This window comes from Glossina fuscipes, unplaced genomic scaffold, assembly GCF_014805625.2.
Source record: "Glossina fuscipes isolate IAEA_lab_2018 unplaced genomic scaffold, Yale_Gfus_2 121, whole genome shotgun sequence".
In the NCBI taxonomy this organism is placed as follows: domain Eukaryota; kingdom Metazoa; phylum Arthropoda; class Insecta; order Diptera; family Glossinidae; genus Glossina; species Glossina fuscipes.
Genome location: NW_023998464.1, coordinates 6,593,773 through 6,620,888, shown reverse-complemented (window position 1 = coordinate 6,620,888; position 27,116 = coordinate 6,593,773). Strand labels below are relative to the sequence as shown.

At 33.2% G+C, this 27,116-nt stretch overlaps 1 protein-coding gene across 8 annotated transcripts in view; it reads right to left on the bottom strand.

The window, feature by feature from the left end:
- The window catches only part of LOC119640352 (piezo-type mechanosensitive ion channel component), a 48,872-nt gene that overhangs the window by 4,296 nt on the left and 17,460 nt on the right, over positions 1-27,116 (bottom strand). Inside the window, exons 2-30 of one of the 8 annotated variants that reach the window (XM_038038311.1) lie at positions 20,185-20,431; positions 19,848-20,118; positions 19,477-19,781; positions 18,473-18,599; positions 18,294-18,413; positions 18,060-18,222; positions 17,687-17,830; positions 16,697-16,753; positions 14,990-15,202; positions 14,717-14,914; positions 14,115-14,650; positions 13,684-14,020; positions 13,426-13,599; positions 12,868-13,360; positions 12,016-12,796; positions 11,792-11,949; positions 11,357-11,419; positions 9,721-9,872; positions 9,496-9,649; positions 8,824-8,954; positions 8,673-8,761; positions 7,876-8,226; positions 7,653-7,706; positions 3,763-3,879; positions 1,262-1,397; positions 896-1,179; positions 742-819; positions 260-340; positions 12-168 (exon numbers count right to left, since the gene is read on the bottom strand). In XM_038038311.1, the coding sequence (XP_037894239.1) occupies positions 12-168; positions 260-340; positions 742-819; positions 896-1,179; positions 1,262-1,397; positions 3,763-3,879; positions 7,653-7,706; positions 7,876-8,226; positions 8,673-8,761; positions 8,824-8,954; positions 9,496-9,649; positions 9,721-9,872; positions 11,357-11,419; positions 11,792-11,949; positions 12,016-12,796; positions 12,868-13,360; positions 13,426-13,599; positions 13,684-14,020; positions 14,115-14,650; positions 14,717-14,914; positions 14,990-15,202; positions 16,697-16,753; positions 17,687-17,830; positions 18,060-18,222; positions 18,294-18,413; positions 18,473-18,599; positions 19,477-19,781; positions 19,848-20,118; positions 20,185-20,248 (5,988 nt within the window). In that variant the 5' untranslated portion in view covers positions 20,249-20,431. The remainder of the gene's footprint in view (positions 1-11; positions 169-259; positions 341-741; positions 820-895; positions 1,180-1,261; positions 1,398-3,762; positions 3,880-7,652; positions 7,707-7,875; positions 8,227-8,672; positions 8,762-8,823; positions 8,955-9,495; positions 9,650-9,720; positions 9,873-11,356; positions 11,420-11,791; positions 11,950-12,015; positions 12,797-12,867; positions 13,361-13,425; positions 13,600-13,683; positions 14,021-14,114; positions 14,651-14,716; positions 14,915-14,989; positions 15,203-16,696; positions 16,754-17,686; positions 17,831-18,059; positions 18,223-18,293; positions 18,414-18,472; positions 18,600-19,476; positions 19,782-19,847; positions 20,119-20,184; positions 20,432-27,116) is intronic. The other 7 variants (XM_038038312.1, XM_038038314.1, XM_038038318.1 and 4 more) reach the window with 7 other exon arrangements.

Below are 27,116 nucleotides of genomic sequence, written 5' to 3'. Positions count from 1 at the left end.
GATGTACTTACAGTAAACGCTGTAAATCCAAAAAGTAATATAAAGAAATTTATGAAATCGCAAAAGAACATAAAGGCATAGATATCGCTTGGCAAGCGACTCTTGTGCAACAAATTGTGAAAAAAGGTTAGTAAGGCATTGCAGTATCGAAAACGAGGACCACCGTAACTATAATAAGAATGAAAGAAAAGAATGAAAAGGAGCCCGAATAACTGCGAAAATGTTTGCAAATAATGCATGCAAATATAAAAATATTTACGGAGGGCTCGGTCCATATCTTCTGTCATATTCTTTGTCTCCAAATAACGCCTCATCAGCCGGTGATATTGTTTGGTCTTGCCTGTTCAAAGTTATTACAATATTTTGTGAATTAAGTTTTATCAAAGTATTATTCAAAATTATACACACAACTTAACGTTTACATAAAACTAAAATTGGATTTAATATACAAATTTTTAAGATCACCTTCTCCTCTTGATTTGTTTTAATTTCTTTTTTTCTCTTGCACCAATCCGCCTTAACATATCGCTTTCTTGATTTTTTTATCATATAACAAAATTTTCAATATTTGAATTAATTCTCAGGGAAATATTCTTTCATTACTTTCTTGAAACTCAAAACAATTTTCAAATTTAATTTCTTGTTCAACCTACCGAAACTTTAATAGCAATAAAAAATAAACAAAAAATGAATATACACACGCACTCTTTACACAGATTATTAAAATTAAATTCGACTTACGTTGTTAGCCTTTTACTGTCAATTATCACAGTCTTAACAACATCCGTTTTCCAAAGGCCATGCGATTTTAAAATGAATCTAAATGAAATCAACGCATAAAACCAAACACATCTATTACGGACCGTTTAAAATCGTGTAACATAAGATGATATACCTGTGAAAGAATAACGCTAACAGTACTAACAAGTCATAGATAGCATAGTTCGGATCGAATTCAACGCCGAACAGTTCTTGAATGCCCAATGGACTACTCGATACAGTGTGGGCATAATTGATCCAAATCAATTTGAACTGAAAAATACACTTAATTAACACGGCAGCTTGAGTGTAAGCAATAAGGGTAACCCAAAAGGTTTTCGTAGGTCTAGGCAACGATAATGTGCCCCACATAAACACCATTAAGGGCAATGGTAATGCTAATAAATCGGCCTCAACTATCTGTCGTAATGAAAATGAATTTTAATTTATTTAAACGACAAAAGAAACAGAACAAAAGAAAGTAAACTAAAATTGCACTTACTTGATGTACAAAGATCACTATATAACATATGATATCCGTGTTAGATATGATAGCATACCATGCTGATATTAAAACTTCTATAAGGATGTGATGGTCACGTGACGTAAAAGTGTCTTCTTCAAACGCATATTCATTGCTGCATAAAATTTTTGAAAGGGAAGAAGAGCAGACGAAGAAGTCCATAAAATAATATGTAAACAAACGCAGTACAATGACAACCAAATTTATTTTAATTTGCATCCCAATTCATACAAATAGCTGGCGGCGTTTATATCAAAATCCACATATACCAACATATACATATATGCATTAAAATTAATTATTTAAAAACATTGTCCAAGCATGCCCACAGTATGAGGTTAAGTGTACGAGTTTAAATTACATCAATAAAAATAACATATTCTTAAAAAAAAAAAAAAAAAAAACACGAAAACAACATCTATAAAAAATCAAAGTTTTTTTTTGGATAATTTACTCTTAAAAATAATTATTAAAATTTGACAGAATAATAATATATTAATTCTAATTTGATTCAACTCGGAAATGTTTATTTGCATTAAACTTATGATTAGATATTCGCAGCTGTTACAGGCAAATATGTATGCATTAACTTTCTATTGGTGTTAATTGAAATAATATTTATATGATAATAATATCGAAAATGGTTTTGGAAAAATCCTAACCTATATCCAAAAGGAATTACGTTCAACTTTGATTCATTAAGAAAAATAATTGCGTTGTGTAATGGTGACTATTTTTGTTTTTGTTGACGTCTAAAGCGAAAACCTGTGGATTGACCTAAGATCATTATTCTCCACATTACTGTAGAAAACAATTCATAAGAAGAAGAGAAACTAAGAGAAAATACACGAGAAATTCAATGATGACCATATAGCAGAAGTGCTATTGAAAACAAAATTCAATGGAGCGCAAAATTAACGATGATCGATAGGTACGTACGCACTGTAAATTTGTTCATCGCGCGGAAACAAGCATATCAGTCGAACATATCGTATCAACATTTAAATCAATATCGCATACAAGTTCTTTATAACAATTTTTTCTCCATTCCGAGCGGATTACGCCAAACTTTCTAGTTAAGTCTTAAATCTCGCAAATGGTTGTACAACATTCCTATGAATACCTGCTAGGTATTGTAGACAGTAGTATTCAAGCCACGCTCAATTGCAAAATTGATTTGGGGTCATTAAATGACAGTGTACACAACAAATTACAGCTTGCCTGGAAACGTTCAAGCAATCAATGATAGACGAACCGATGGACTCAAATAAGTTAAAAATCCGACGCAACAATGACAAGATAAAAACAAAATCATAGATTAAGTGCAAAATTGTATTAAAAATGATGTTCGCCAATATAAGGAGGATAACTTTCCTAAGGTATGAAATAAAAATTGAAGGATACACCGTTGAGAAAATTAAAAGTTCTAAGTGGACTTTGATCATATCAAATAAGCGGTGAAAAGTTCGTGGCGTTTTGATAAATAATTAGGAGTCGCGTCTATTCGGTCATACTGAAGCGTGTGCGAACTCTAATAAAGCGGGGATTATTCCAAAAGACAAAAACAAAATTTATTATGTTAAGAAAAATTGCTTTTTGGAAACAAGCCGAAAAGAAGTGAAAATTCTATACTATGCCGCTTCGTGATAACGCTTTACGAATATATGAAAAAATTCGTAGCGTTTACGGTGAAAACACTTCATTAATATCTCCTTCTGCTCTGAAAATTACGATAGTGAAGTTATATCACTTCGACCGCTCATTGATAAACTCGATAAAATTAAAAAAAAAAGATCGTAGAACTAAGCAGCAACTGAATAGTACCTTACAGAAGATCGATTTAGTGTACTTTCTCAATTAATAAGGAGCAATTTGATGCCATAAATTTCCTATTGCTGTGAGAATCACTTGATTCATTATCACAGAAAATCTACTGCGAGGGCAGAGTGGCCGAAACTTGTCGATCAAAATGGCACATATGGTCACATATAATATTTTTAAAGAACAAACGAATTTTGAATTTTGATGGAAATGTTTTTTTTTTTTTCAACCAATTGTATTTTCTAATGAAACTTTTCTTTAAAAACTCGCTGTCGAGGCCAAAAGAAACTCCTTCTCTTTATTTCACATTTTTATTTTAGAAGTTCGCCGCGATAGACTCATATTCTTGAAAGCAATGTGTTTAACCTATAATTTCGCGAAAATATGCAAATTGGCTGTAAAATATCTGAAAGTGTACTAAAAATTGCTTGATTTATTTATTTATATATATAATGAAACTAAAACTAACAAGTGCCAAATGAGGATATGAATAATCAAGATGCATCATGGCTTTCCCAATAAGCTAATTAAATTAGTAAGTAGTGAACATAACAATTTTAAATAAGAAATGCAATGAAAATAAATCGAGCAGTGAATTTTGTTTGTGTGCCGTGCGTTTATAGGTAAATTCTCTATTTTTTTTCATCACTATCGACTACCTGTCGAGCTTCTCATCTTGAGGCCACTGTTTATCTATAAATGAGCCTGACGAACGACGTCTGCGTTCAGTTGTAGCAGCCTTTATACGAATTTCTGGTAAAGGCTCTGATTTACGCCTGCATGTATGGGAAACATGAAAACATATATGGACACATAGGTAGGCGCGGTAGTATAAAAAATGTAAACATATGCAAAGTAAAATATAGCAGACATGCAAAGCAAACACTAAAATAGCAACTAATAACAAAAAAATTTGTAGGGTATAACAAATTATATCTTATAAAAACAAGAAGAGAAGAAAGAGTGGGGGAAAGTTGAAGTCGATTAAAAAATGTTATGTAACAGCATACATAAAATATACACAGCAGGCGTAAAAAATTAATACTGATCAGCTGCTTTATGAAGAATTGCTGAAAAATATTTTATTTAAGTTACTATTCATCAGTAGCTAGGCATTTCTATCATCTATCTAACCGTTCCTTCGAAATGTCGTAGGATATCGTGATAAGACTTGAAACCCTCGCCGGACAAATAGTCATCGAAGCAGTGCAAGTTCTGTCTGCTGAATATTGCGAGGGTTGTAACATATGTATGGCCGTGCTGCTAACGTTTCCTAAGGAACCTTTACGATATGGCTAAAACAACGCAATATCATCAAATTTGGTATATCGCGTTCGTTGTTCGGTTTAGTTTAATCAGCTATCGTTAGCAGCATTCCATAATCGTAATTTTTAGTTGTGTTTGATATTTTTTTCTGTGCAGAATTCTACTCGTACGAACATGTAAAGCCTAAAAGTAGTATCTCCCAATGGAAAAGTGGTACTTTGGACAATGCTTACAGACAAAAGTAACGGTAACAGTTGGGATTAACTTCTACACCTGATGCGCATATTTACGTTTATTTTGAAATGGTTGATGTTGCTAGCCTTTCATATAATAATTCAAAATATTTCCGTATATGTATCAGAAAGTAACCGATCATAAATAAAGATTTGCGTCTCTTGGCGCCCTTAAGTACACTAACGGTGATCTGTTAGATGGAAATATTTGTTTTCATTCATAACCGTGCGCGCGCGTATTTCTTTAACAAGCACAAAAAATCGCGGAAACCTGAGGCATTCAAAATAGACATTATCACATATCACGTGAAGTGATAAATATTTCCGCTTTCCCTTTACGGAAGCGCATGATATGGTTTCACTCCTTTAAGTTTAAAACTTTTTATGATATGCGCGTACTTGGAAAGTTTTCTCATGAAGTCGCTGTTTCATTTGAGTGCTGAGACTGATTCATCTCGCGTTTAGGTATAAGCTGTACATCCAGTGCAAATTCCTAATGAAGCGTTGCGCGGTGTATGAACAGATGAATTAAAACCTCGATGTGATCTATCGTGAGACGTTGGCCTTTCTAGGCAAGATGACGACACGAGCGGACATCCAGCATTGCTTGTGAAATCATAAAAATTCTCTGGCTAAATGTCTTACAGCGGAATATATCAAAAAAACTCATCAAAAAGGGGTCCCCAAAAATTCAATTTCACTGTTTCAAAATTTGCGTTCTCGTCTGAATTAACGAATATCTTCAAGCTTTCATATCTGACTTATGACGAATCCACAACGTCGAAAATACAGGTCAAGGACGTACAGTATTTTTTCAATAGATAATGCTTTTTAGTTCCACATAAAAGGTACGAACCGGTAACCGCAAAAATTTTTGCTACATTGAAAACTTATGACATGGAACGCCCAATCCATTATGAAACGTGGACATTGTTTTAATCTTACGAAAATTATATCGTAAGGGAGCCTGTTCCGGAAAATAAAAAATATTATGGTTTGTTTTAACAACTTATCGAATATTTGTGTAAATGTGAAAAAATTGGCTTCAAGGCACAAATGATCGTTCGTGTTTAATGTAGCCAGTTAAGACTCATCGTGATGATTGTTTTCCAGGGTAAGGATGCCCTCACCTGCCGATTTCATCAACTCTGTATACACTTGAATTATCAGAAGACGAAGAAGATTGGCTATTGTTATTTTGCACCTCCTCAAAAATCTTATCAGCTTCTGATTCAGAGGGATCAGCATAACACCGAACCTTTCAGTAACTTGCCTTTCCTTATCCATTTTGGGTATTTATGATTTGATTATAAAAAGTATTATGAAAAAGCACACGAAACAAAGGCGTAAATGAACTCGACATTTGGTTAATGAATTTAGACGCTATCTCTAGCAACGCTGCAACGAGCAGAATGTCTCTGTACAAATTAACTTGTAGTTGGCTTCCGCAAAGAGATATGTATAAGATAAACAAACAACGAGAAAATTCCTAATAGTTTTTTTAAGAATACAAATTCTATATGCTTTTAGGTAATCATTAGGTGCTGCAATTAGATTTTTAAGCAATGAATTAATTATATTAGCTTTTTACACCGGAATCGTCAAGAGCACCGTAGCTACGAGTGCGTTTTAAAGACTTTGCCAAGCAAATTTGATGCACAAGTTGATAACTGCGTGGGCAGGAATAAAATAATTCTGTTCTATGTATGTTTTGATATAAAAAAATGCACCATTCCATTGATTTTTTTGAATGTCATTTTGGTACGCTTGACTTCTGGCGGCAATTAACTGGAAACTCGTCATTCAAAACTTTAATTTTAGATCTGCCGTTGTCTTCTAAAGGATAAAAATTTCATAGACAACTAGTAAGCAGTATAATAAATCACTCCGTTCGATCCTTTATGTGTCTAAAGTCAGTTAAACATTATTTACTTCTTCCTTCTTTTCGTTGTACACCCATTTCGCTTGCACAAAAGCACAAGTAAGAAAAATCGTTATTTAGTTCAAATTTTTGCACATGCAGTTTGCAATAAGATCCGATTTCCGCTTTCATTGTTAAAATAAATCATACAAATTTAATGCATTCCTACGACATACTCATAGGCATAGGCGGGCAATGACCTAATCGATAACTACCTAAAATTCGTACGCAATCCGGCTCAAATATCTCATTTGCTTCTCTGAGAGAATAACGTTGGATCTACGCATAGCCTGCGATCGTTTCGAAACAGTTAATTTGTAAGGTTCGCGCTTATGTATGCTATATGACAGTCGACATAAACTCCCTCCTTGATTTCATTGCAACATTGCTTGACAGATATCGAAAGGAAGAGAAAACTTCCAACGTAGAAAAGCAAAATAACCTGAGTATTTTCTATTTTATTATTATTGTTATTGTTATTAACTTTTAGCCAGAGAAGTAAGTTCTAAGGCTAAAGTCTTAAAGCACTAGTATCTAATGCTGTCGGCTTTACGGAAAACTCTACCGGATTTCAGATTTGAACCTCCTACCATTGAGTTGTTAGTCAAGACCTACTTCCCTACTCTGCGACACACACGCGAAAATAAGCTGAATAAAAACACGCTTTCCTACTGTCTTCACAACATAACTAAAAAATCGAAAATGTTCACTAAAGGGAACTTAAAATATCGGCCAAAAGTTTGAAGCTTCTTTTAATGTACAACACTTCAACAATTTAATAAAAGAACGAGCGAAAATTCGATAACGGATATTTAACGGATGCGTAGATATAATACACCTTGTATGTAGTTTTCTTTCAATTGAAGAGCTCTTTAAAGCAAATTAAAATTTTAATCAATTAATTGTGATTAACGTAAAGTGGAACACAATTGAGCGAATTAACAGAAAGTTAAATCAAACTTATCAGTGCAACATAAAACACTTCTTATGTTTGGAATATTTAAAGAAACATGTTAACTGAAAGAAAATAATTAAATTTTAAAAATTGACGAAAATTATAATATACAAAGAACACAACAAAAAAAGCAAAAAAAAGAAGAATACAAGAAACAAAAAAAAAAAAACTTACCCTCTCGGAGGTTTTTGTGGCTGATCTCTACTTTCATCCTCTAAGCTTTTACCGCTATAGAAGAAAAATACATACGGAAATGCGTAAAATATTGAAAAGTTTTCGGTGACGCAATTGAATGAAGAATGATTTAGAAATTCAAGAAAGTAAATAATTAATAATTAAAAGTAGAAAATGCAAAAATCGTAAATAAATGCATAAATTATAAAAACAAATGTATTACCTAGCGACAACATCTTGCGATGATGGCATAGGAGTTTCTGAAAATGATGATGTTATTGGTTTTTGTGTGTCTAAGCTGGTTTCAGAAGCTGTCTCGGAGTCTAAGTCTGACGTAGTTTGCGTTAGTCGAGAAACGTATTTAGGTTCTTCTTCATCGATGAGTTCTTCTATATGTCGTTTATCTGTTTGTGTTTGCATTTGTTCTGTTCGTAGTGTTTGTGAAGATGCTTCCAAAGTTAATCGTGATCGTGACGATGATGTGTATGGTGATAGTGTCTGTTCACTGCTAGAAGCTATTGCAAGATTTCGTGCATACGCAGCACTTCCCCTCATTTTCTGTGAATCTTCACTGCTGTGATATGGTGATATTTAAAAAATAAAATAAAAATTATAAAAAAAGTACAAATAAAAATATAATTGCATACAAACAAACAATGATTTTGGTGAACATTGATGGCAGTGAAGTCAGTGACAAGATATATTACAGCCATTGTTGTTATTTTGAAGTGCGACAAAATTAACGATCAATAAAAACAGGCATTTTCAGGAAAGTTCCGAACACCATGTAAACAAAATCATAAAGAAAAAAAAGGGGAAATAAATTAAATGTGGCTTAAAAATTATGAATAATGAAGGGATGAGTATTAGCCTAACAGTTTGTATAGAGATGGGGATGTATAATTTATGTAGAAAAAAAATGTGAAGGCTTTTCCCGGCCCCCACATGCCATCTTGATTTAGTAGAATATTTATGTTTGTAGGCGTAAGACCGATTATAAAGTAACTTTGGAATCAATACCTTTCGGAAGCTCTTCGCAGCATTTCGATAAATTCGGCTGTTTGCTTATCATCAAAACGTCCTCTAAACACATAAAAATTTTTAGATTCCTAAAAAAAGGCAAAATATATAAACGAATTATGTAAGAATGACAAAACAATTTTTTAAAAACCTTTAGAGCTCTTTTCTCTTCGGTCAGTATTTTATTAACATAACGAAAATTGCGGGAAAATCGATTTAGTCGTATGGTCAACGCGGCAAAGTAGCCCCCAAATAAACGTATAACGGGGTTTGTTTTGAAAACTACAAGAAAATAATATTAGTATTCAATATTCAATAAACAAGAAATCTATAGATGAAAAAAGGCAATGACCATAATATAGAAATTAGCCATTTTCTTTGAAAGCGGTGTAAGTCTCCCGCCATGTGCTATATGAAGATATTTAGGGAGTTGCTTTTGAATAATATTTGACGAATATTAGTATACATAATGAGATCGATTTGGACTTACGACTGGCAAAGTAATTATATTTGTAAATGATGAAAATTTAAAAAAAGCTTATTCGAGAATCATTTATGGATAAAAAAAAATTCATAGCCGATTATTTTCATTGTTATCATTAACCAACTTTTTACCAAAAGTGAAATTGCAACACTTTCAAAGAAAACGGCTTCAATATACCAAACTTCTTTTTCTTTCTTTCCTATATCTCTGGTTTTGAGAATTTATTCGAAATTATTTTAAAGCTTATATTTGTTGCAAGCTCACAGACATTAATAATTCCTTTTGAGGGTGAGTATAATAAAACTATATTCTTGCTACTAAATGTTCTATATATCTTACTCGCATCCGAATCAGCACTACTAGCACTGGTCGCGTCTTCGTCTGGTTGTGTTGGGGACTTTTTGGACGCGGCTTTACTTGTGGAAGGACCAGCGCCATCAGTAGCCGTTGTGGGCGTGTGGTCCAATTCTTTGGATTTAGGTTTTTGGCTTTCCTTCAAGAAAAAAATTAAAAAAAGCATACACAAATAAATGGTAGCCGGAAATAAATAAAAAATGGACTTACATCATATAATGTTTTACGACGATTCATTTTTAAATCACTTTGCGTTATATTTTCGGTGTCGGTATCTGCTAAATCATGCGTGTCAGGTATCAAATCTAATTCGAATTTATCTTCAAGATCTTCAAACATATAATAGTCACCGGAACGCATAGCTAAATAATTTACATTAAAAAAGAAATAAATTTAAAAAAAAAAACGTTATTAAAGAAATTAGAAAATATAATTGCGTCCACTTATTATTAAGATGTGAATATTCTCTGTCAATTTTCAAATAAATCTACGAATTTGCTACAAGCAAAATTAGCACGAGCTTGTATTGGTCATTACTAATCAATATTCTTTCAACAGAATGTGAATTTCCTACGGAAACAGTTGGTTTTTTTGGAATCATCATAAGAATGCAAGCTCTGCTGAAACGCAGAACAAGTCACATATTTGAAACAAATGGTAATCTGGTAAACATAGTGCGGAGAGTGACACATTCCAGTTGAATGGTGTTAGCCTTTTCTAGCAATGTTTGTTATATTGTGATAAGACCAACGTAGTGAAAAATTCATCATGTCTTTTTGCATATTTCTTCCGTTTTCCGGTTCATTGCGTTATTTACGGTTGACAGGGCTCCTTATGAATCATCTGGTAGGGCCTGTACGTAATGCAGTATACCCAGTTCCCACCTCTGATTGTAACGCTATGGTTGTTCGGTTTAACTGTTGATATTAAGGATTTGTCTATTCTGCATCGTAATTATTTAGGTGCTTTACACCAGTCAACCTAGTTAGCTTATGTAGGTTTGCAAGTCTGAAAAAAACTCGCATCATTTTGCTATTTGTGGATATCACTTTAATCATATCTATGCTAGATAACTACGCATTGCATTATGCTCCCACCAAAAAGAGAAAGCGGAGCTCTCCTGAAAGACCGATACAGTCTTGGTTTCGATGAGGCGTTTGGAATTCTTATAATAAATCAATTTTAAATTGCCAATAACGCAAAACGACTTTTTGTACAAGTCTAGCAAAGAAAAAAAATGATGTCCGCGAATACTCTTAATTCAGCGCAGATTTCAGCACATTTGACACAAGAAAACTATGCTGTGCGAACACTCTTGCAGTTTCCAATTTATCCGCGTTCAGCGTTTGTTGATGCGATAAAATGCCATGTATATGGTATTCTTATGCTAACGCTAGATAGGTGTGCTTTTCATTTCTCGAAACTGTCGTCCAAATTGATCTACCTGGTAGCCTAGTCTCTATCCGGCTTAATTATTCCTTAAGTCTAAACGGCAAATTTTTGTGAAAAATTTAGAAACTTGGCACATGAATCGCTCACTAATAGTTCATTATTAAAGAGAAGACTTTCAGTTCAAGTGTTAACAGAAATGTCAAAATGTAACATGAACAACAGCAAAGGAAAATATGTTGGTCCTATGACAAAACCCTGTGTATACGCGAAGAAATATTCGATTAAGTATGTCATCTTTAGTTTAAAATCAACCGCAATATAAGCTTATCTGTCCATCCGCTGATCTGTTATGTCTGTACGAATTTTTCTATTTTTTTCCATTACTATGCGTTGCGTATTTGTATATATTATTTCTAATCAATAATTTGCGACGTAACATAAGAAATGGAATTACCTCTGGGATGCACTTTGACCTCTTTTACTTTAGGAGGTTTTTTATAAACTGGCATACCATGTTCTAAAAAAGAAAGAAAGAAATTAAGAATATTAAAAATGAATTGTGAATTGTGTGTGTGTGTGTGTGTGCGGTTATAAAAGATTTAAATCGTATTAAATTGAATAATTTCCTCTGTTTTGTTTTATGAAACGGACCAATTTTTAAAATCTTGTAAATTTAGATTTGTATAAAACAAGGCTTCTCTATTATATATCGGAACCAAACGAAAATGATCCAAAAATAATCTTTTTCATAGGTTGCGAATTCCATGAGCTGACGACATATACACTTTTTCGTGTGTGAGGCCATATGTTTGCATACCATGACAGAATAAGGTTTATGCCAGGTTTATGTATTTATTTATGTACTTAGTAAGTAAAAGACATAACTTACCGTCGTAGTATGTAGGCTTTTCTAAAGGTCTTAGGATTTTTTGATGCGATGCTCGGATTTTTTCCATTTTTCGTTTGATTTTTTGCAACACCAATTCCTCATTCTGTTGACGTCTCTCAATTTGTTTATGCCTCAGGCGCTCAATAATTTCAAAACCTCTGTACAAAATAATTTTTATTAGTGAGTTTTTGTTGTATATATTTCTCCCCATTTCTTTTTTTTACCTGGACGCCAGTATATTGTTAGCTCTGGTTTCGTTGATGATGTGACAGAAGTAATGTGAACGAAATATACGTAATTGGAAGATAAGAAAGGCGAAACATATTGCGTCCCAAACTAAAATCGGTTGATATGGTATAAACGGACATTCGTTTATACCATGCACAAAATCCTTCTCTGTTACCATCATATAATTATTGATTGCACAGTTAATACCAAATACGTGGACACACCAGCAGCAAACTTGAGTTATTTCATTTAAAAATAGACAACCGCCCATTTGCAAGGAAGTTTTTATCACAATATTCGCCACGTTATACGCGAGTAAATATCTCCACCGTCTTAGAATCTTGTTAATAGGTCGCAAATAGAAATCCGAACCCTCCCACAAAAATACACAAGCACCAATTATATAACCAATAGCAAAAAAATCAGCTATTTTTGTGCCAGCCAAGAAAACTGTTCCCAGCGTTATCCAAAAAAAACCGCAAAGTACAGTATATTTAACTACATCCAAATAATTGCGAATTTGCGATAGGAAATCATGTGTAGGATTATGAAAGTTCACTTTTCCCAAGTTTTGTATATCCTTAACTACAGATTTATTACTGCCGCCTTGATTATTTGGTTGTCTTTCCAATTTATATACATGCGACTGCCGACTCACCATCATCAACAATATGTACTCCATCATCAATTTATCAGAATGATCGTGGTGTAAAAAGCCCGGCAACATAGTCCACTTTTGCAAAGAACCAGAATATGCCAATTCTGTCCACGGATACTCTGTCGTCAATTATAAGGAGAAAATATTTGTACACTAGTTTTGTTTTATATTTACGGGATTAAACATTTACCTAAGCATAAAGAAGGTGGTAAACCCAATGTCACTAAATATTGCACCAGCAAGGAAACGAAAATAAAAATTTCAAAAACGCGCCACAAACGTGAACACTTGCTGCGTCCTATCAATAAAAGCACAAGCAGCCATGTGCAATAAATCATAGCAATTATATCACGTCGAAAAGTCATTAAAGCTACCAAAGCAATTAAACACATCTCAAAGCCAAATTTGTAGTAACCATAGTTGACTAAATATTTCAGCATGCCTGGCAAATTGACCTCGGCATCTTCTCGTTTTATACCTTCGAATACAAATTTAGGTGGAGGCTGCTTTTCTAAGCCTTTCAAACGACGTGCTTGATACTGTCTTATTGATATAATAGATTGTATGGTGGCAACGATCATATAAATAATATATTTCCTTATTATACTAACTAAACCTTGATCTTCAGTTTGCTTTTTCAAACCAAACCATGCCGCAGAATTATACGTCTCCGTATCATTAGGCTATAGAGGATCGAATTTTAAAATAATTTCATAACATTACTTATTTCATTTGTTTTAGCACTTACACAGCTGACATTATATATATTTTCATCTATAACATTTACTTGATAGACCATTTTCGATAAAACAATAATAGCAACCACTAACGATACTAAACGGCTCAAATATATTTTCACTTTTGTACGCAAAACGCTTCCCTGTAGACATAACATTACGAATGGCAAATGTAAAATCGTTTGCTAAATTCGTACAGAGAAAAAATTGAAATTATTATTATTTTAAGGAATTGTCTAAGCGTATAGGCGGCATCAGCCCATACCAACCTCAGAAACGGCACAAAAGAATGCTGATCCGTAGACGACTTTAATCCAATGCAATTCCAAGATACGCCAAGATATGTCCTTTAAATTCTTGTAAAAAATCCATAATTTATAAAGAACTCGTTTAAGGAATGTACGTATCAAAGATGGCCGTATTGGGCTTTTAGAGCGGCGCCGTCTTTCCGGCTTCTCTATCTTCGCTGGTACGGTCATCGAAATCACCAAACGCCGGTGGAAATAATGCACCTGTATAACTGTCAATATGACAATGCAGGTAGGTGCTAATAAATGCAGAAACAAATCTTTAGTTTTATAAATTTCCAAGCCAATTGGACCTTGCCTATTTGAAAATCAAAATTAAAATTATTTCACAAAAATATATTCAAGAAAAATATCACATCACCCTCTCTGTCTCTCGCCCTCTTTATACTTACATTGTTTTCGTTAATTGAAAATAATCCTCCCAATATTGATCGAACTTATCGAACTGATATGTATAGATTAATATCAGTATGAACATGGCATAGAAAATTAGGAATAACCAGAAACCATACATTATACGTAGCCATGCCGTAGGAGATGTTTGGAATACAAGCAAAAAAAATAGAAACATAGCCATGTAGCATATACGAAACCCCGTCATATGTCGTCCGGTTATGGCGCACATGAAGATAGCAAATAGTAAGACCCAAATCCATAAGCGTACAAATAAGTTTTTTATCATTTCACCGATTCTCTTCATAATATTTGTGGATTTCGTTCGCTGCATTTCGGTGGAGTCTCCTATAGGTGAAAATATATCACCTAAAGTGTTTTCACGAGTTGTTTCGCTTTTCTCTTTAAAGAACTGCCTTAGCGTTATCCAAAACATGAGTAGAAAACATGTTTTAACTAATAAAGCCGAATAGGGTGGCGTATCGTAATTTTGAGGGCGTTGCAAACCAATTTGTTCTAAATTAATGCCGCCCGACTAAAAAGTTGTGCAACAATGTACTAACAGATGTTTTTGAAATATTTAGCTAAATAAGGTACTCACGGTCAATCTGGACGGTAATTCATCATCAGTCAAATTCATGCTGTAAATGTACTGCAATAATAATAACAGTTCGGCGTACATTACTATAAAAGGACTAGATCGCAACATCGCCATACGTTGATTGGGTATCATCCATAGAACATTGGCCCATAGCAATAAAGCAAATGTTAACCAGCTATGATAGATTATGGACCATGCCTTTTATTTAAATTAATTGAAGAAAAACGAGAGAGATTATTAAATATTGTTAAGTTCGTCTTTCCTACAATTTACCATCATCATAACGTTGGTGAATATAAAACTATTACGATATATAAAACTCGCAACGCTAGTTATAGTGTATATGATTTGCTCCCCAATATCAACTCTTGTCGGCAATCTGTCGGATTGCCTTAGAAACTCATACGTGCTTTTCCTTAATTCAGCACTTGACGAACGGTCAATTTCAGGCGTTCGGTTATGATTTGGTGGCTTCGTATGCATAAGCTATACAAAATTGCAAGTTTGTAAAAAAATATATTAAAAAAATTTTTCGTAAATAAGTTAAACGAACAAAAAAGCCATTAACCAAAAATAAAACCTAAATTAAATATGAAAAAAACTGAACTGAAATTTATTAAAAATTTGAATGTGTTTTTACTTTCATAAGATAAAAATTGTTTTTATGTTTGAGAAGGTATATATATATATATATATATATGTATATTAGCATGTTTCTAATTAATCTCTACCTAAAAATGATTATTAACATCAGTAAAATAATTGGAATGTTTTTATAAGACGGCGTACGATATGCCTAGTGGCGTATGTACGTTTTTGGGGATTTTTTTTAATGCTTCATCTGTAACAACGCTACCACTGACGCAAACCAAATTATAAAATAATAAGCATATTGGTGTTAATATTGAATCTATATGAAATTTTCGAGCAGTAGATGCGAGTTTTGTAAAACGACTTTCTTTCTTTGCTGATATGAAGTAGATCAGAAACCTTAAAAATATTTCTATGAAAGGAGATCCTTAACCAACCTAATTAATCACTATCTAAAAAGACGAGAAAAAAATTTACAATTGCCTTACGTTGAACCTTAGAAACTTGTCGTCTGGACTTGTCTATTAGTTGCTTTCAGATTACGTTTTCACCATTTTAAAGTCGCTTGTAGTTTGCAACTTGAACGATTTTAAACAATCTTCGTAAAGTTTGTTTGGGAGGTGTCAGGTTAAGATATGCCTTAAGTTGCGAGTCATAGTCTTTTTGGTTGATCGCAGGCTTGGTAGGAAGGAAATCTAGCAAATTTTCAAACATAATTTATAACTTTGTACCTTAAACGCTGAAATCTTAAGCGCTTCAATGGGCATTGGCAATGGACCAAACAACAATTCACAATCTGCATATTTCCAAATGTGACAAAACTCTGGATGTATTTCTTTTGCGGATAAAATCAAGTCTTCCTAAACAAATTCCAATCGATTCGAAACGAGGCTTACTAAAAACGAAATTCGGTAATGGGTTTTCTCTCCCTCTCTCTCTCTCTTTCTTCCTCTTCATGAAAAGCCTTATATGCGCTTTATGGATAAAGTCGATGTAAAATCGGTATATCATTAAATGAGCGATAAGGTGTTGAGCTTTTATGGAATGAATTTAAATATGATTGAAAAGCACCATTTTGAAAGTATGATAATATTAGTTTATGGCCAAGAGATTTTTTTCTAATTTTTTACATTTGCGATAATATCTGTTGCAGCAATCGTGATTATGATTATGGATCACTGCACTAACTTATGGTGATGAGAAAAGAGAAAAATAACTACACCCACAACGACGTACACACAAAATTATGTTAATTAAAGAAGTTGTGATGATGAAGATAAATGCTATAATGAAAATGATGTATTTTAAAATACTCTACGACTATAGTTAGTATGTAATAGACGCACACATATAACGATAGAAACAAGGGGAGAGAAGATTATTACGTACAGGTGTCGTTTCAGTCGGTTCGGTTTTTTTAATTTGATGTTCACGTCGTAAGGACACCTATAAGAATCCAAATAGATGCACAGATTTGTTTATTTAATAGAGAGAACAGAAATTATAAAATAAAACATTCAATAAAATAATGCCGAATTGAAGGGAGGAGAGAAATCACCTAGAACCTATTTTGTCTTTACATACATATAGATTCGAAACATTATAGAATACTTATTTGACGGAAATTGTAAAGACATTGCAGACATTTTATGCATTTAAGATGAACGTTTAGCGAAGAAACTTTTAACTTTTCGTGAGTGCCATTTAGTTTATGGCATCAATAATAAAATAATATTCTCTAGTGGTAGGTCTTTTGCCATAATATATATTTCATATTTTTCAAAGTTTTTTTGAAACGAGATCGCATTCCCGTCAGTAAGAGAGGGTAACGAGGTCTTTTAAAAAGGGGTGCGGCGTCTTTGCTTTTTCAAAAAATAATTATTTTACTTAAATTGTTTTATTTATACACCTCGACAAAAGTAAAAACATGTAAAATGGTTTTTCAGTACAGAGTCTTTCAGTCTTTCGTCAATCAATTCGAGAAAATTACCCATAATTTCGTCCTCGAAATGTGCGGCTTTATCCCCTAAACGAGTACTAAAACTTTTGACAACTTGCTTCCTTCGTTCGTATACAATACCAAGTACTTTTTTAATCGAATTTATGCTATGGTTTTTATATCAACGTACAAGATGTTTAATTGTAAAATATTTCGCAAAATTAAGGAAACCTGATGACCGCAATTGAGCAACAAAAAAAAAAAAAATTCCTCAAAAAAAATGTGAAAAAAAAAAATTAAAAAATACCATTGATTTCCAATTTAAAGTATTATGTAATTATATATTTTGGACATATTTGAGCAAACAAAGGGCATAATATTGCTTTAAAAAAATATATATTTCAGTTTAAAAAAATCAGTAAATTTTAGAGCAATCTTACATTTAAGCATTGTGTTTTACTCCAATTACTATCCTTTTTACTACCACCTGTTGTTCGTGTTATTAGTGATATTTGACGTTGTATTTTGTTGGTGTTATTGCTGTCGATTTCCTGACTAAACGCGGTGGTCGGTTTTGGAACAATCTTTATTTCAAGATTGTTTCATTAGTACGCAAATAGAAGTAAGAGTTCGTGTGAAATGTTCAAATATTGTGTTATTCATAAAAATGTTAGAGAATCAAAATAATTAAGAGAAGAAAATTTTTATCACAGGAAAAACGACAAAAATTTAAATGAATATTATCTTTTGTTATTAGTTAATTATTTAGTTGTCTAAGATAAATGTTTTTATATATAATTTGTTAATGCTTACCCTCCGTACGGCGAGATTTTTGCTAGTTAATGCTAAAACATGATAGGCTATGAATAACATAATAGGATTCAAGAAAGAATCACCGCCAAATTTAGTTTCAATTGTAATAATTCGTATGTCTCCATCGCAGCTGGAATTTAATAACGGCTCCAACCCGATTAAGCTATAAAAAAGCAAAGGAAATAACGAAAAATTCAGCTTTTCATATAAATAAAATTTTAGCAATTTTCCCACCGTGCCACTAAAGAATCTTCAGGCAATTCCGTTTGCAGGAAAGGTGTTTGATAAAGGACTATGCACAGAGCATGCACAATTATAATCAATAATACTAGCCGTAAAAATCTTGCAAAATGACTATGAAGAAACAAATTCTTTTTAGTCTTTGTAAAAATTCTTAATGAAAAAAGGCTTACACTCGTAGAGATCTGTATGTTGATATATACGTGCCGGAACATAAGAAAACTAGAAAATAAATACCACCCGGCACTGAAGGGCGTAAAATGCTGGTACAAAGTAATAGCATCATACAAAATATTGGAGCTGTAAAAAAAGAGTCATACATAAGTAGTGTGAAAATTGTTTTATACATAAGCAGTCACTTTTTTATTATTTAGTTTCCTCTAAAATGTTATTACACTATTACTTTTTTCTAAAATAATTTATTACAACATATGCAACCATCGTAATGGACAGAGAAGCAAATAATCGCGTTTTACCAAATAACCGTTACATTAGGCACGTAACTCTCTCACTCTGCTACTTTCCAGACAACGCAATTACGTTCTCCCTTATCTCTTGATCACAATTGCTTACAAATTTTCGTGGTATTAAAGTCTCGTCTATTCCTACGTAGTACTGAGACACTTGACCTCAAGATCATATAAATAACAAAGCACTTTAGACTCAATATTTTGTTCTGTTTGCTGGCAATTTACTTTAAAAAGAAGGCGTGTTCCTTGTAATGAATGCCGCATATTTACAACTTTTCGTTAAATGTGGACTTTTCTCTGAGATAACCATTTTGATGATGTAATCGATACATGTAATCGCTTATACAAATTTTTCCCATACATACAGAAGGATTTTTCGCGGCAGTAAATATCCCTTCAAGCGACGCAATTCTTGCACAGGTTATGCTCAACGGAAACATCCAATTTGTTGAGTTGTCGAGGTAAGATGAAATGTAAATTCTTCGGACCGACACCTATTCGATGAGCGCTACAATAAAGCATACTACTCTAGAATGAAACAAAATTCTCGGTATATTAGAATAAATGTTACGGCGCAGCTACGTAAAAAGTAAGTGAATATGTCACTTGCATTTAATTATCTTCATAATTATACAGTCTGAGGTGAATTGCTTTAGTCTCTTCCTATGTTGTCTGTCTATTGTTTAATCCATCTCATTTTTGCTTACAAAGCAATATAAGCCTATCCAGAAACGACTTTTGTTTTTCTTCCGTAAGGCCAGCTCTTTGTCTTTCTTCTGTTCGATTTTCATTTTGTCCTCTAGTTGCAGTACGCGTTGTTGGTGTTGGCGTTCTTGAAGGCCTGGCGAATCCCTGCTCATCTTCCATGTCACTAGCGATAACAGGAATTTCCCCGCTTTCAATTAATAACGGTTGTTGAACACGTGTGTTTGATCTAACCGCCAAAAATGTACCCAAAGCAACCGGTACCATGAGTATCTCTGGCAACAGCCAATGTAGTATGCGCCACCAACTGAGACACAAATAAAAGCAAATAAATATTTGTTTATGCGTACAATTTAATAGTTTGTGTTCTTACCTTAATTCACTATCAAACCTTATAAAGCCCAAATGTCTTAATAAATATTCTGTAGGAGCACAGGTACCGCTTGGGCCAAAATCTAATAAAAAGGCGGTCGTTTGCAATATTATGTGACACAGCATCAATAGTACACTTATTGTTAAGTGTATAATTGTAAAAGCAAGAAGAGAGCCTTTAAAATTTCCAGGTCTCGCCAGAGGCACAAAAGGCGACAGGAAGAACAGGAACATATATACAAATGATATACCGACCGGCCGCATTAAAGCCGCTGTAATTAATAAATTAGAACAAGTATTACAGAAGGACACATTTTTGATGAATAATAATAACATACCTACTGTGAGCACAAACGGTACTACAAAACGTTGTAAAATAAGACAACTGGCGCTATATGGCATTTTTGTGTTTATCTTAAATTAACTGGAAGAGTTTAGAAGTCGTTGTAATTGTATAATTAATAAAATTTTGTGTTAGTTCAGTTTTTTATATTATTTCAATAGTTGTAGGTGTAGTGCGTTCGTATTAAACTGCCACGAGTTTCCGGGCGACGCTTATCAGTCATAAAATTTTCCGGCAAGACGCTGAAAATAAAGAAGAACACGTATAATAAGGTCAGTTTAGCACATTTAACGTAAACAAGTAAGAAAGTTATATTCGGCGCGGCCAAATCTCGCATAACCACCACTATGTTGTTCGCATTCTACTCTTAAAGTTCTTTTATTTGATATTATCTGTATTTATTTGATGTTATCCACTACATCTTTTTAGAATTAATCCATTTTTAGGCAGATAATATATCTTCATTTAAGGAGTGTACAACATGTGAAACAACAAGTTTAAAAAAACAGAATTTAATCACGTGTAACTTTGTGTGGGCATTGCTGACATTTTTCATTTTTACACGTAAAGCGTGGAGTGGCTTCGTGAAGCAAATGTCGAAAATTTCAGAATAACAAAAAAGTGAGTTGCGTTCAGCTTACGTTCCATTCCGCGCTTCTGCTTTGACCTATTTTCCCCAATTTCAAGAGCAACCTGCGTGCAGAAACTTCCAATGTTCCTACCGAATTTGAAGTCGATATCCTCATTTTTGTGACCAGGAGAGTGCCAAGAACACACACTACGCAGACATACGGGCGGACGGACTTGGCTAAATGAACTCAGGATTTCACGCTGATCAACAATATATATACTACTTTGGAACTTCCTTCAGGGTGTTACATATATTTTGGGAAAAAACAAAATCCCCCATGCAGTGGTGCGTATAATAAAAAATAGAAAAGAGAAAAATCTTACACTTTTCTTATAATAATTAATTGAAAAGTTCACACAATAACGAAAACTTCTTCAATATAATCTCTCTTAAGTTGTAATCAGAAAATTTTGTAGAGATTTATAGGTAGATAAAAAGAAGCGAGATCAGCAATTTCCAAGGTCTTTCAAGCTGAAAACTGTTCTTTTCTGAAAACAAATGATCAATAAAATGCTGCTTGTATATCACAAATATTTATCGTTTAATTTTTAATACCCTACAGTATCAAAGTACTATTGACAGGCTCAGTTTAACTAGCGTTTTCTCTAAATATATCGGCTCGACATATTACTCATTACAGAGAAGTCAATTTTGAAATGTAAAGGATTATGTACTTCTTTTGTATTTATATTGATATCACTTTGCTAACACATATACGGACAAAAAGAGGCGTGATTATTTTAAAAATGATTTCACATGATTATACCCTACACTGTTAGTTAGTAGTGTGTTAGGAAAAGTAATACTTGCAAGGGCTTGTCTATCGCTTTTTGCTAGCATGCTTGACACAATAGAAAGCTAAAACTTCGCACATATATTATTAAGAATCTTATAGATTTCCCCTAAAGGCCATATCTTAAGCAATAAAGCTATATGATCTACAAGGTTAGCCGTCGAAGTTTGTCGCGCAAAACCTAATTAAGAAATTTCGCATATTTCGGATTCATCATGTGGAACTTTATTAAATTAAATTTAAAACAGGTTCTGTTGTTTAATTCTAATGGGACTTTGATTATTGACATTTGATGGTGAACTTAAATTTTTTGATTTTTTTCATATTGCCTTTCCAAAAAATATATATAGCCGCTGTGTAATATTTTATGTTTATGTAAACAATAACAGTTTAAGTATTTCCATGGTTCTCATAAGCGACCGAGCGTCATTCCGTGGCAAAATTCGCTACAAAAATCTGTCCTACGATTACGATTAAAAAATAATTACGAAACAAAGTGTTCCATTTTCTTTTTTCTTCTAATTTTCTCTTTGGTTTTAATAATATATGAACATTGTCAATTGTTCCGATTAAAATTATCTTCGCGTTTCTACAAAATCTTTATGAAACTCTTCATATTAAACAAACGAAACCTTTTAATGGGAGAACTCGTTTAGTGACACGTTTTAATATAAAACTACGTTAAACAATCTGTCCTTAATTCAAGTCCCGCATAGATCATTTTTTACTATTACAAACAAAAAAAAGAACAAAGTTTGGATTACCTTTAAACACAGTTTGTCACATCAATGTTATTATTAATTACATTGTTATCACTTAGTATTAAAATATCCAAAAAAATCGTTAAAGTTTCCTCTTTTCATTTCTTGTCTTTCGTGCTTAAACGTGTTTATCCTCATATAAGATCTACAATTCTTACCTTTAAGTAGATATAATCGTGGGTGTTCCTGGCAAGATTAGCTTAGTCTCTCCGCAAAGTACGTTTTAAAATTCAAAATTATAAATTTTTGTTCCAAACGCACGTTCTTAATTATAAGAGATTATGGTTACGTAGCTAGCTACACACAAAAGGCAAAACATATTACTTTCATGCTCAAACAATTAGTCTATTCACATATCAAGTGAAAATATTTTCACTTAATTTGATGCAGGTAGCGCATGATAAATCAGCCTCCTCGGTGCGATGAGTCTTCATAACCAATTTATGGAAATAAACATTTACACAGTTATAATTGCACTTAAGTGATTACTTTTTTATATGACTGAATGAAAGAGAAGAAACAAAAATCATGTGGATAGTCATTATCGTTAAAAGGACGACACTTTCATTCAAACACCTTACAGTAAATTTGGGGTACACAGTATCGAAGCTAGATAAATGAGAAACGGGATCATTTCCTTATATGAATATAGACCTAAGATCAGGATATATATTAATAACTGGCTGATAACTGATCATTCTTATAATATATTTGAAAGACTAACGTTCATTAACTTTTTTACACCACAGGAAAAATGTCAAAAAAAGAAGTAATTTTTTTTTTATTCCGTAGTATTGGATCAAAAATGTATATATCAAGCTTACAGTTTTTGAGAATTTCTACAAACGCAAAAATGAGAGGAAAGTTGTAAACGACCACATCGAATTGTGGCGCCATCATAATAACGCTTTAGCTGAATGCATGCATTTGTATACTTCTTCAAACAAAAAAGAAAATTATGTCATTTCGCTTCTACAAAATTCTTCTTATTATATTCACTACAAGCGCTATAATCTGTCTTAAATTTTCAGTGCATTTGCTACGCCTATAAGTAAACACAAAATATCCATAAAGTAGATATAGTCTAGAAAAGTTTGAATTATGGTTTCGCTCATCTGTCTACCCTCCAAAACAAACTTGATCCAAATATTCCGATGGAAATATGAATATTTGAGCTCTATCCCTGGAAGCCTGCCATAATCTTTCCTATTTGTTCTTACGTGTATATGTTTCTGCTGCAGCAGATAGAGCGCATCGGAGTGTACACAATGCTTAAGAAAACATTAAAAAATTATATGTTACAAGTGGAACAATCAATTTGACATAAACTTCCCACAGACTCTAAGCATTGAATATATTTTTGAATTAAGCAACTCTTGCATTTGGCAGTTGCTTTGCGCCATTCCGCCGGTAACCTTTTTAATACGACAATTACAGTCTTAGGGTTCAAATTAAATTCCTAAACCTGAACCTCATCTCTTCACGGATTCTTTTGAAAATCTAGCCCATAAAACGCAAGACCAAACCTGAATAATAAATATCTTCCATGGTGGGTTAGTTACTATGCGAGTTTTTCAACTAAGTTGCTTTCTAATAATAAGTCTCCCTCATCGGCCATAGGAATATCCACTCCTAATAACTTATCCCAAAAGCAGACCACAAATTGCTCGGAAAATTGTCAAATTTCTGAAAAGCGTTTTCGATAAATTCGATTGATTGATAACTCCCTTCAGATATTTTTTATTCTATATACTTTTAATATGGTATCGTTAAATTTTTAAGCGTGTACCAAGTGATAGGCAAAAAACCGTCTGGAACAAGTTGAGAGTTCGAAAGTAATTGAAATCAATCTCGCGCAATAATTTCGGAAAAAGGAAACGAAAAAAACATTGTTCTTATTAACGTACCTCAGCCATCTTCTACTCTGTAGTGTACCTATTCGTTTATGGGATGCGTGTGGCTCTACATGCGGCGTCGTAAAAAGAAACAGTAAAAGGTAGGTCTCAGAAAGTTCGCTTTGAACCTAATAGAAATATTTCTGATGTGCTATGGCACTTGTAGCGTTTGCGTTTGCATTACTCTCTTAGTGTAGGCAGCTACTGGCGTTCATTGCAGTTATTAAAGTCAAAATGTAACTGTGGTATAGTCGATGCACGAAGTCTTCTCACTAGAAAAAAATTATTTTACAGTTTAAAGAAAAGGTTAAATCAATATATTTCAATTTAAGTAGATTTAAGAAAGCAAGACCCATCGATTTATTGAAATAAATTATTTGCACTTAATTGTAAAGGTACTTAAAAGATTGTTTAAATCATTTTCCAACAGTAAAAGGGCGACGCGTCAGCTTTCGCAACAAGAACACTTTTACAGCTCTTCCAGGGCGATATTCGTACAATTCGTAACTTAAGGAATGACGCATTTTGAAATATTATTCAATGGCTACTGAAGGTTGTAGGAGTTTTTCCAAAAATATTAATTTTAAAAAAATATGGATCGATTGCAACAAAGTTCGGAAAAACGAGTGAAAAATCTGCTCTAAAATCAGTTAAGAGAAACTAATCGAAAAGCCCAGTGTTCACTAGAGAACATTACAAAGCCATGGTTGCATTATGAAGTTAAATAGAGGATGAGAGAAGATTACAAGCGCTCGAAATGGGAATGGGAAATAGAGGAAAATTTCGAGAAAAAGTGTATTAAATGGTATTGGTATTCAGTAGCGAGAAATCGCTTGAAAAATGCACTTTGCAGTTTATTCTTTTTCGTTTCCCTTCTCTACCAGTTTCATTGCTTTGTTGAATAAATATGTAACGTGCATTTTAAGTGACGTTTTTTCTTCTTATTATTTCTACGTATTTAGCTTTGCAAGAGACAGAAGCAATCAGAATAGGAAATTACATCGTATGAAGATATGCGAATTCGTTTCTTGTTTTCAAAGTCAAGTGATCTTCCTAAGAGTAAAACAGTATTTTTTTTAAATATGGTAACGATATTTTTTGATTACACTTTTCTTGCCTTTTGTGGGGGATTACGCTTATCTCTGACTATAGCTGGCATATTTTTTTTTTACGATCGAGAGATCTATGATAGCAAAATGGACAGATGTAGGAACCATAAATATATCTATTAACACCTTTCTGACCGTTCAATAAGGGGACACGGTCAGTCGGAAAATAAATCGATTCAGCGAAATATGTAATAGTTTTTCCATACACATTTTTTTAACAGGCTTCCACATCGTATTTGAAGATCGCGGCTATATGAAGATGAAAGACAGATGGAGGAACACGCATAAATCTATTTGGCGTCGTTCCTTGTTCAAGAGAGTGCACATTTGTCCTTGATTGTGCTTATGTGCGATATCTGCTAAACGAATATCGCCAATAATTCAAATGTACCACAAAATAATTTGAACTTCAGCGTGAATATTTTTATGAAACCCACACATAAATGCGTTTCTGTAAAATAAATTAAACCCAATCGGCAACTGATGCAATTACAATTCCGAAAAATCTATGGATGTCCAAGGTTCGCCTTTGAGGCTAATATTTGTTGTTTGTCAGTTTAAGTAGCTTCTCCTCGTTCTCTTTCTTTGTAAGCACTACTGCTTGAGTCTATAGGTCGACCTAAAACGTTTTTTTCCGGATGCTCATAAAAAACCAGCTGCACAGCACAGAAAGTTAAACAAACAAGTGCCACTGGATAAGTGTGTGCGAATTTTTATATATTCGTTGACTTTACATGCTCGCACACAGCAAAAGTGTTGAGAAGCAGCGAATACCAAGAATAGCAATCAACAAATGTATCATGAACTAAACTAATTTATTACGCAGTTAAGCATAGTCGTTTAAACGCATAGAGTAACAAACGCAGCACGTGGTGTACATATTTTTTATTTATACTTTTTGAAATTTATAGTTTATGTTTTGATTTAATATGTGCTGTAGCTTAAAGTTAAAGAGAGCTATGCTTCACCTTAGGGGCGAAAAAAAGGCGAAGGTTTCAAATTTTGCATAAAATTTTTGCACTTTTGTTAGATTTGGATTGAACTGAAACAGAAAAAACAATAAGCGGAGAAATGGAATTAAAGTTCGTAAATATGATTTCTTTCCCACTTAAAAAGGATATAATCATAATTATGATGGCATTTCAGTGCCCCTTTGTACTCATCGACTGTTTAAAAGTACACGCAAACTTTCTTCACAACTGCAAAGCGGCTGGAAGTGCATTACTCCACGACATTGACCGCAAAATGTCATTATCGCCGAGATCAACGATCTTCTTTGCGAACGGTATCGGTGTAGGGAAATTTGGTGAACCATCTCTTGCCAAGTCTGAACATTTACGACTTTGTGTCCCAACGTCTCCAATTCGTTTTTAAAAACAGTCAATGCGTTGTTTACTTGCTGCGTTCTATACACGGCACTTTGTTCACTCTATAGTTCGCAGCTAACGCTGATGAAGGATATTCGACGTAGTCTTTTCATATCCCACGGAAGGTGCGCTATATAACGAAACCCTACTGAACACATTCTACCTGTTTGCAACAGTGTGAAGTTATATTATATTTGACATAGTAAAAAGACCTTTTTATACTAAGTTTTAATTAATTAAGATACAAGTCGCATTTTTTTAATAATATCTAAAAAAAGAACCTGAAAAAAGTGTTGCTTTAATTAAATTTTGCTTCAAATCTCTCCGAGACTCGATTTAACAAAACTCTGTTAACATTTTTTGGGTTGTGT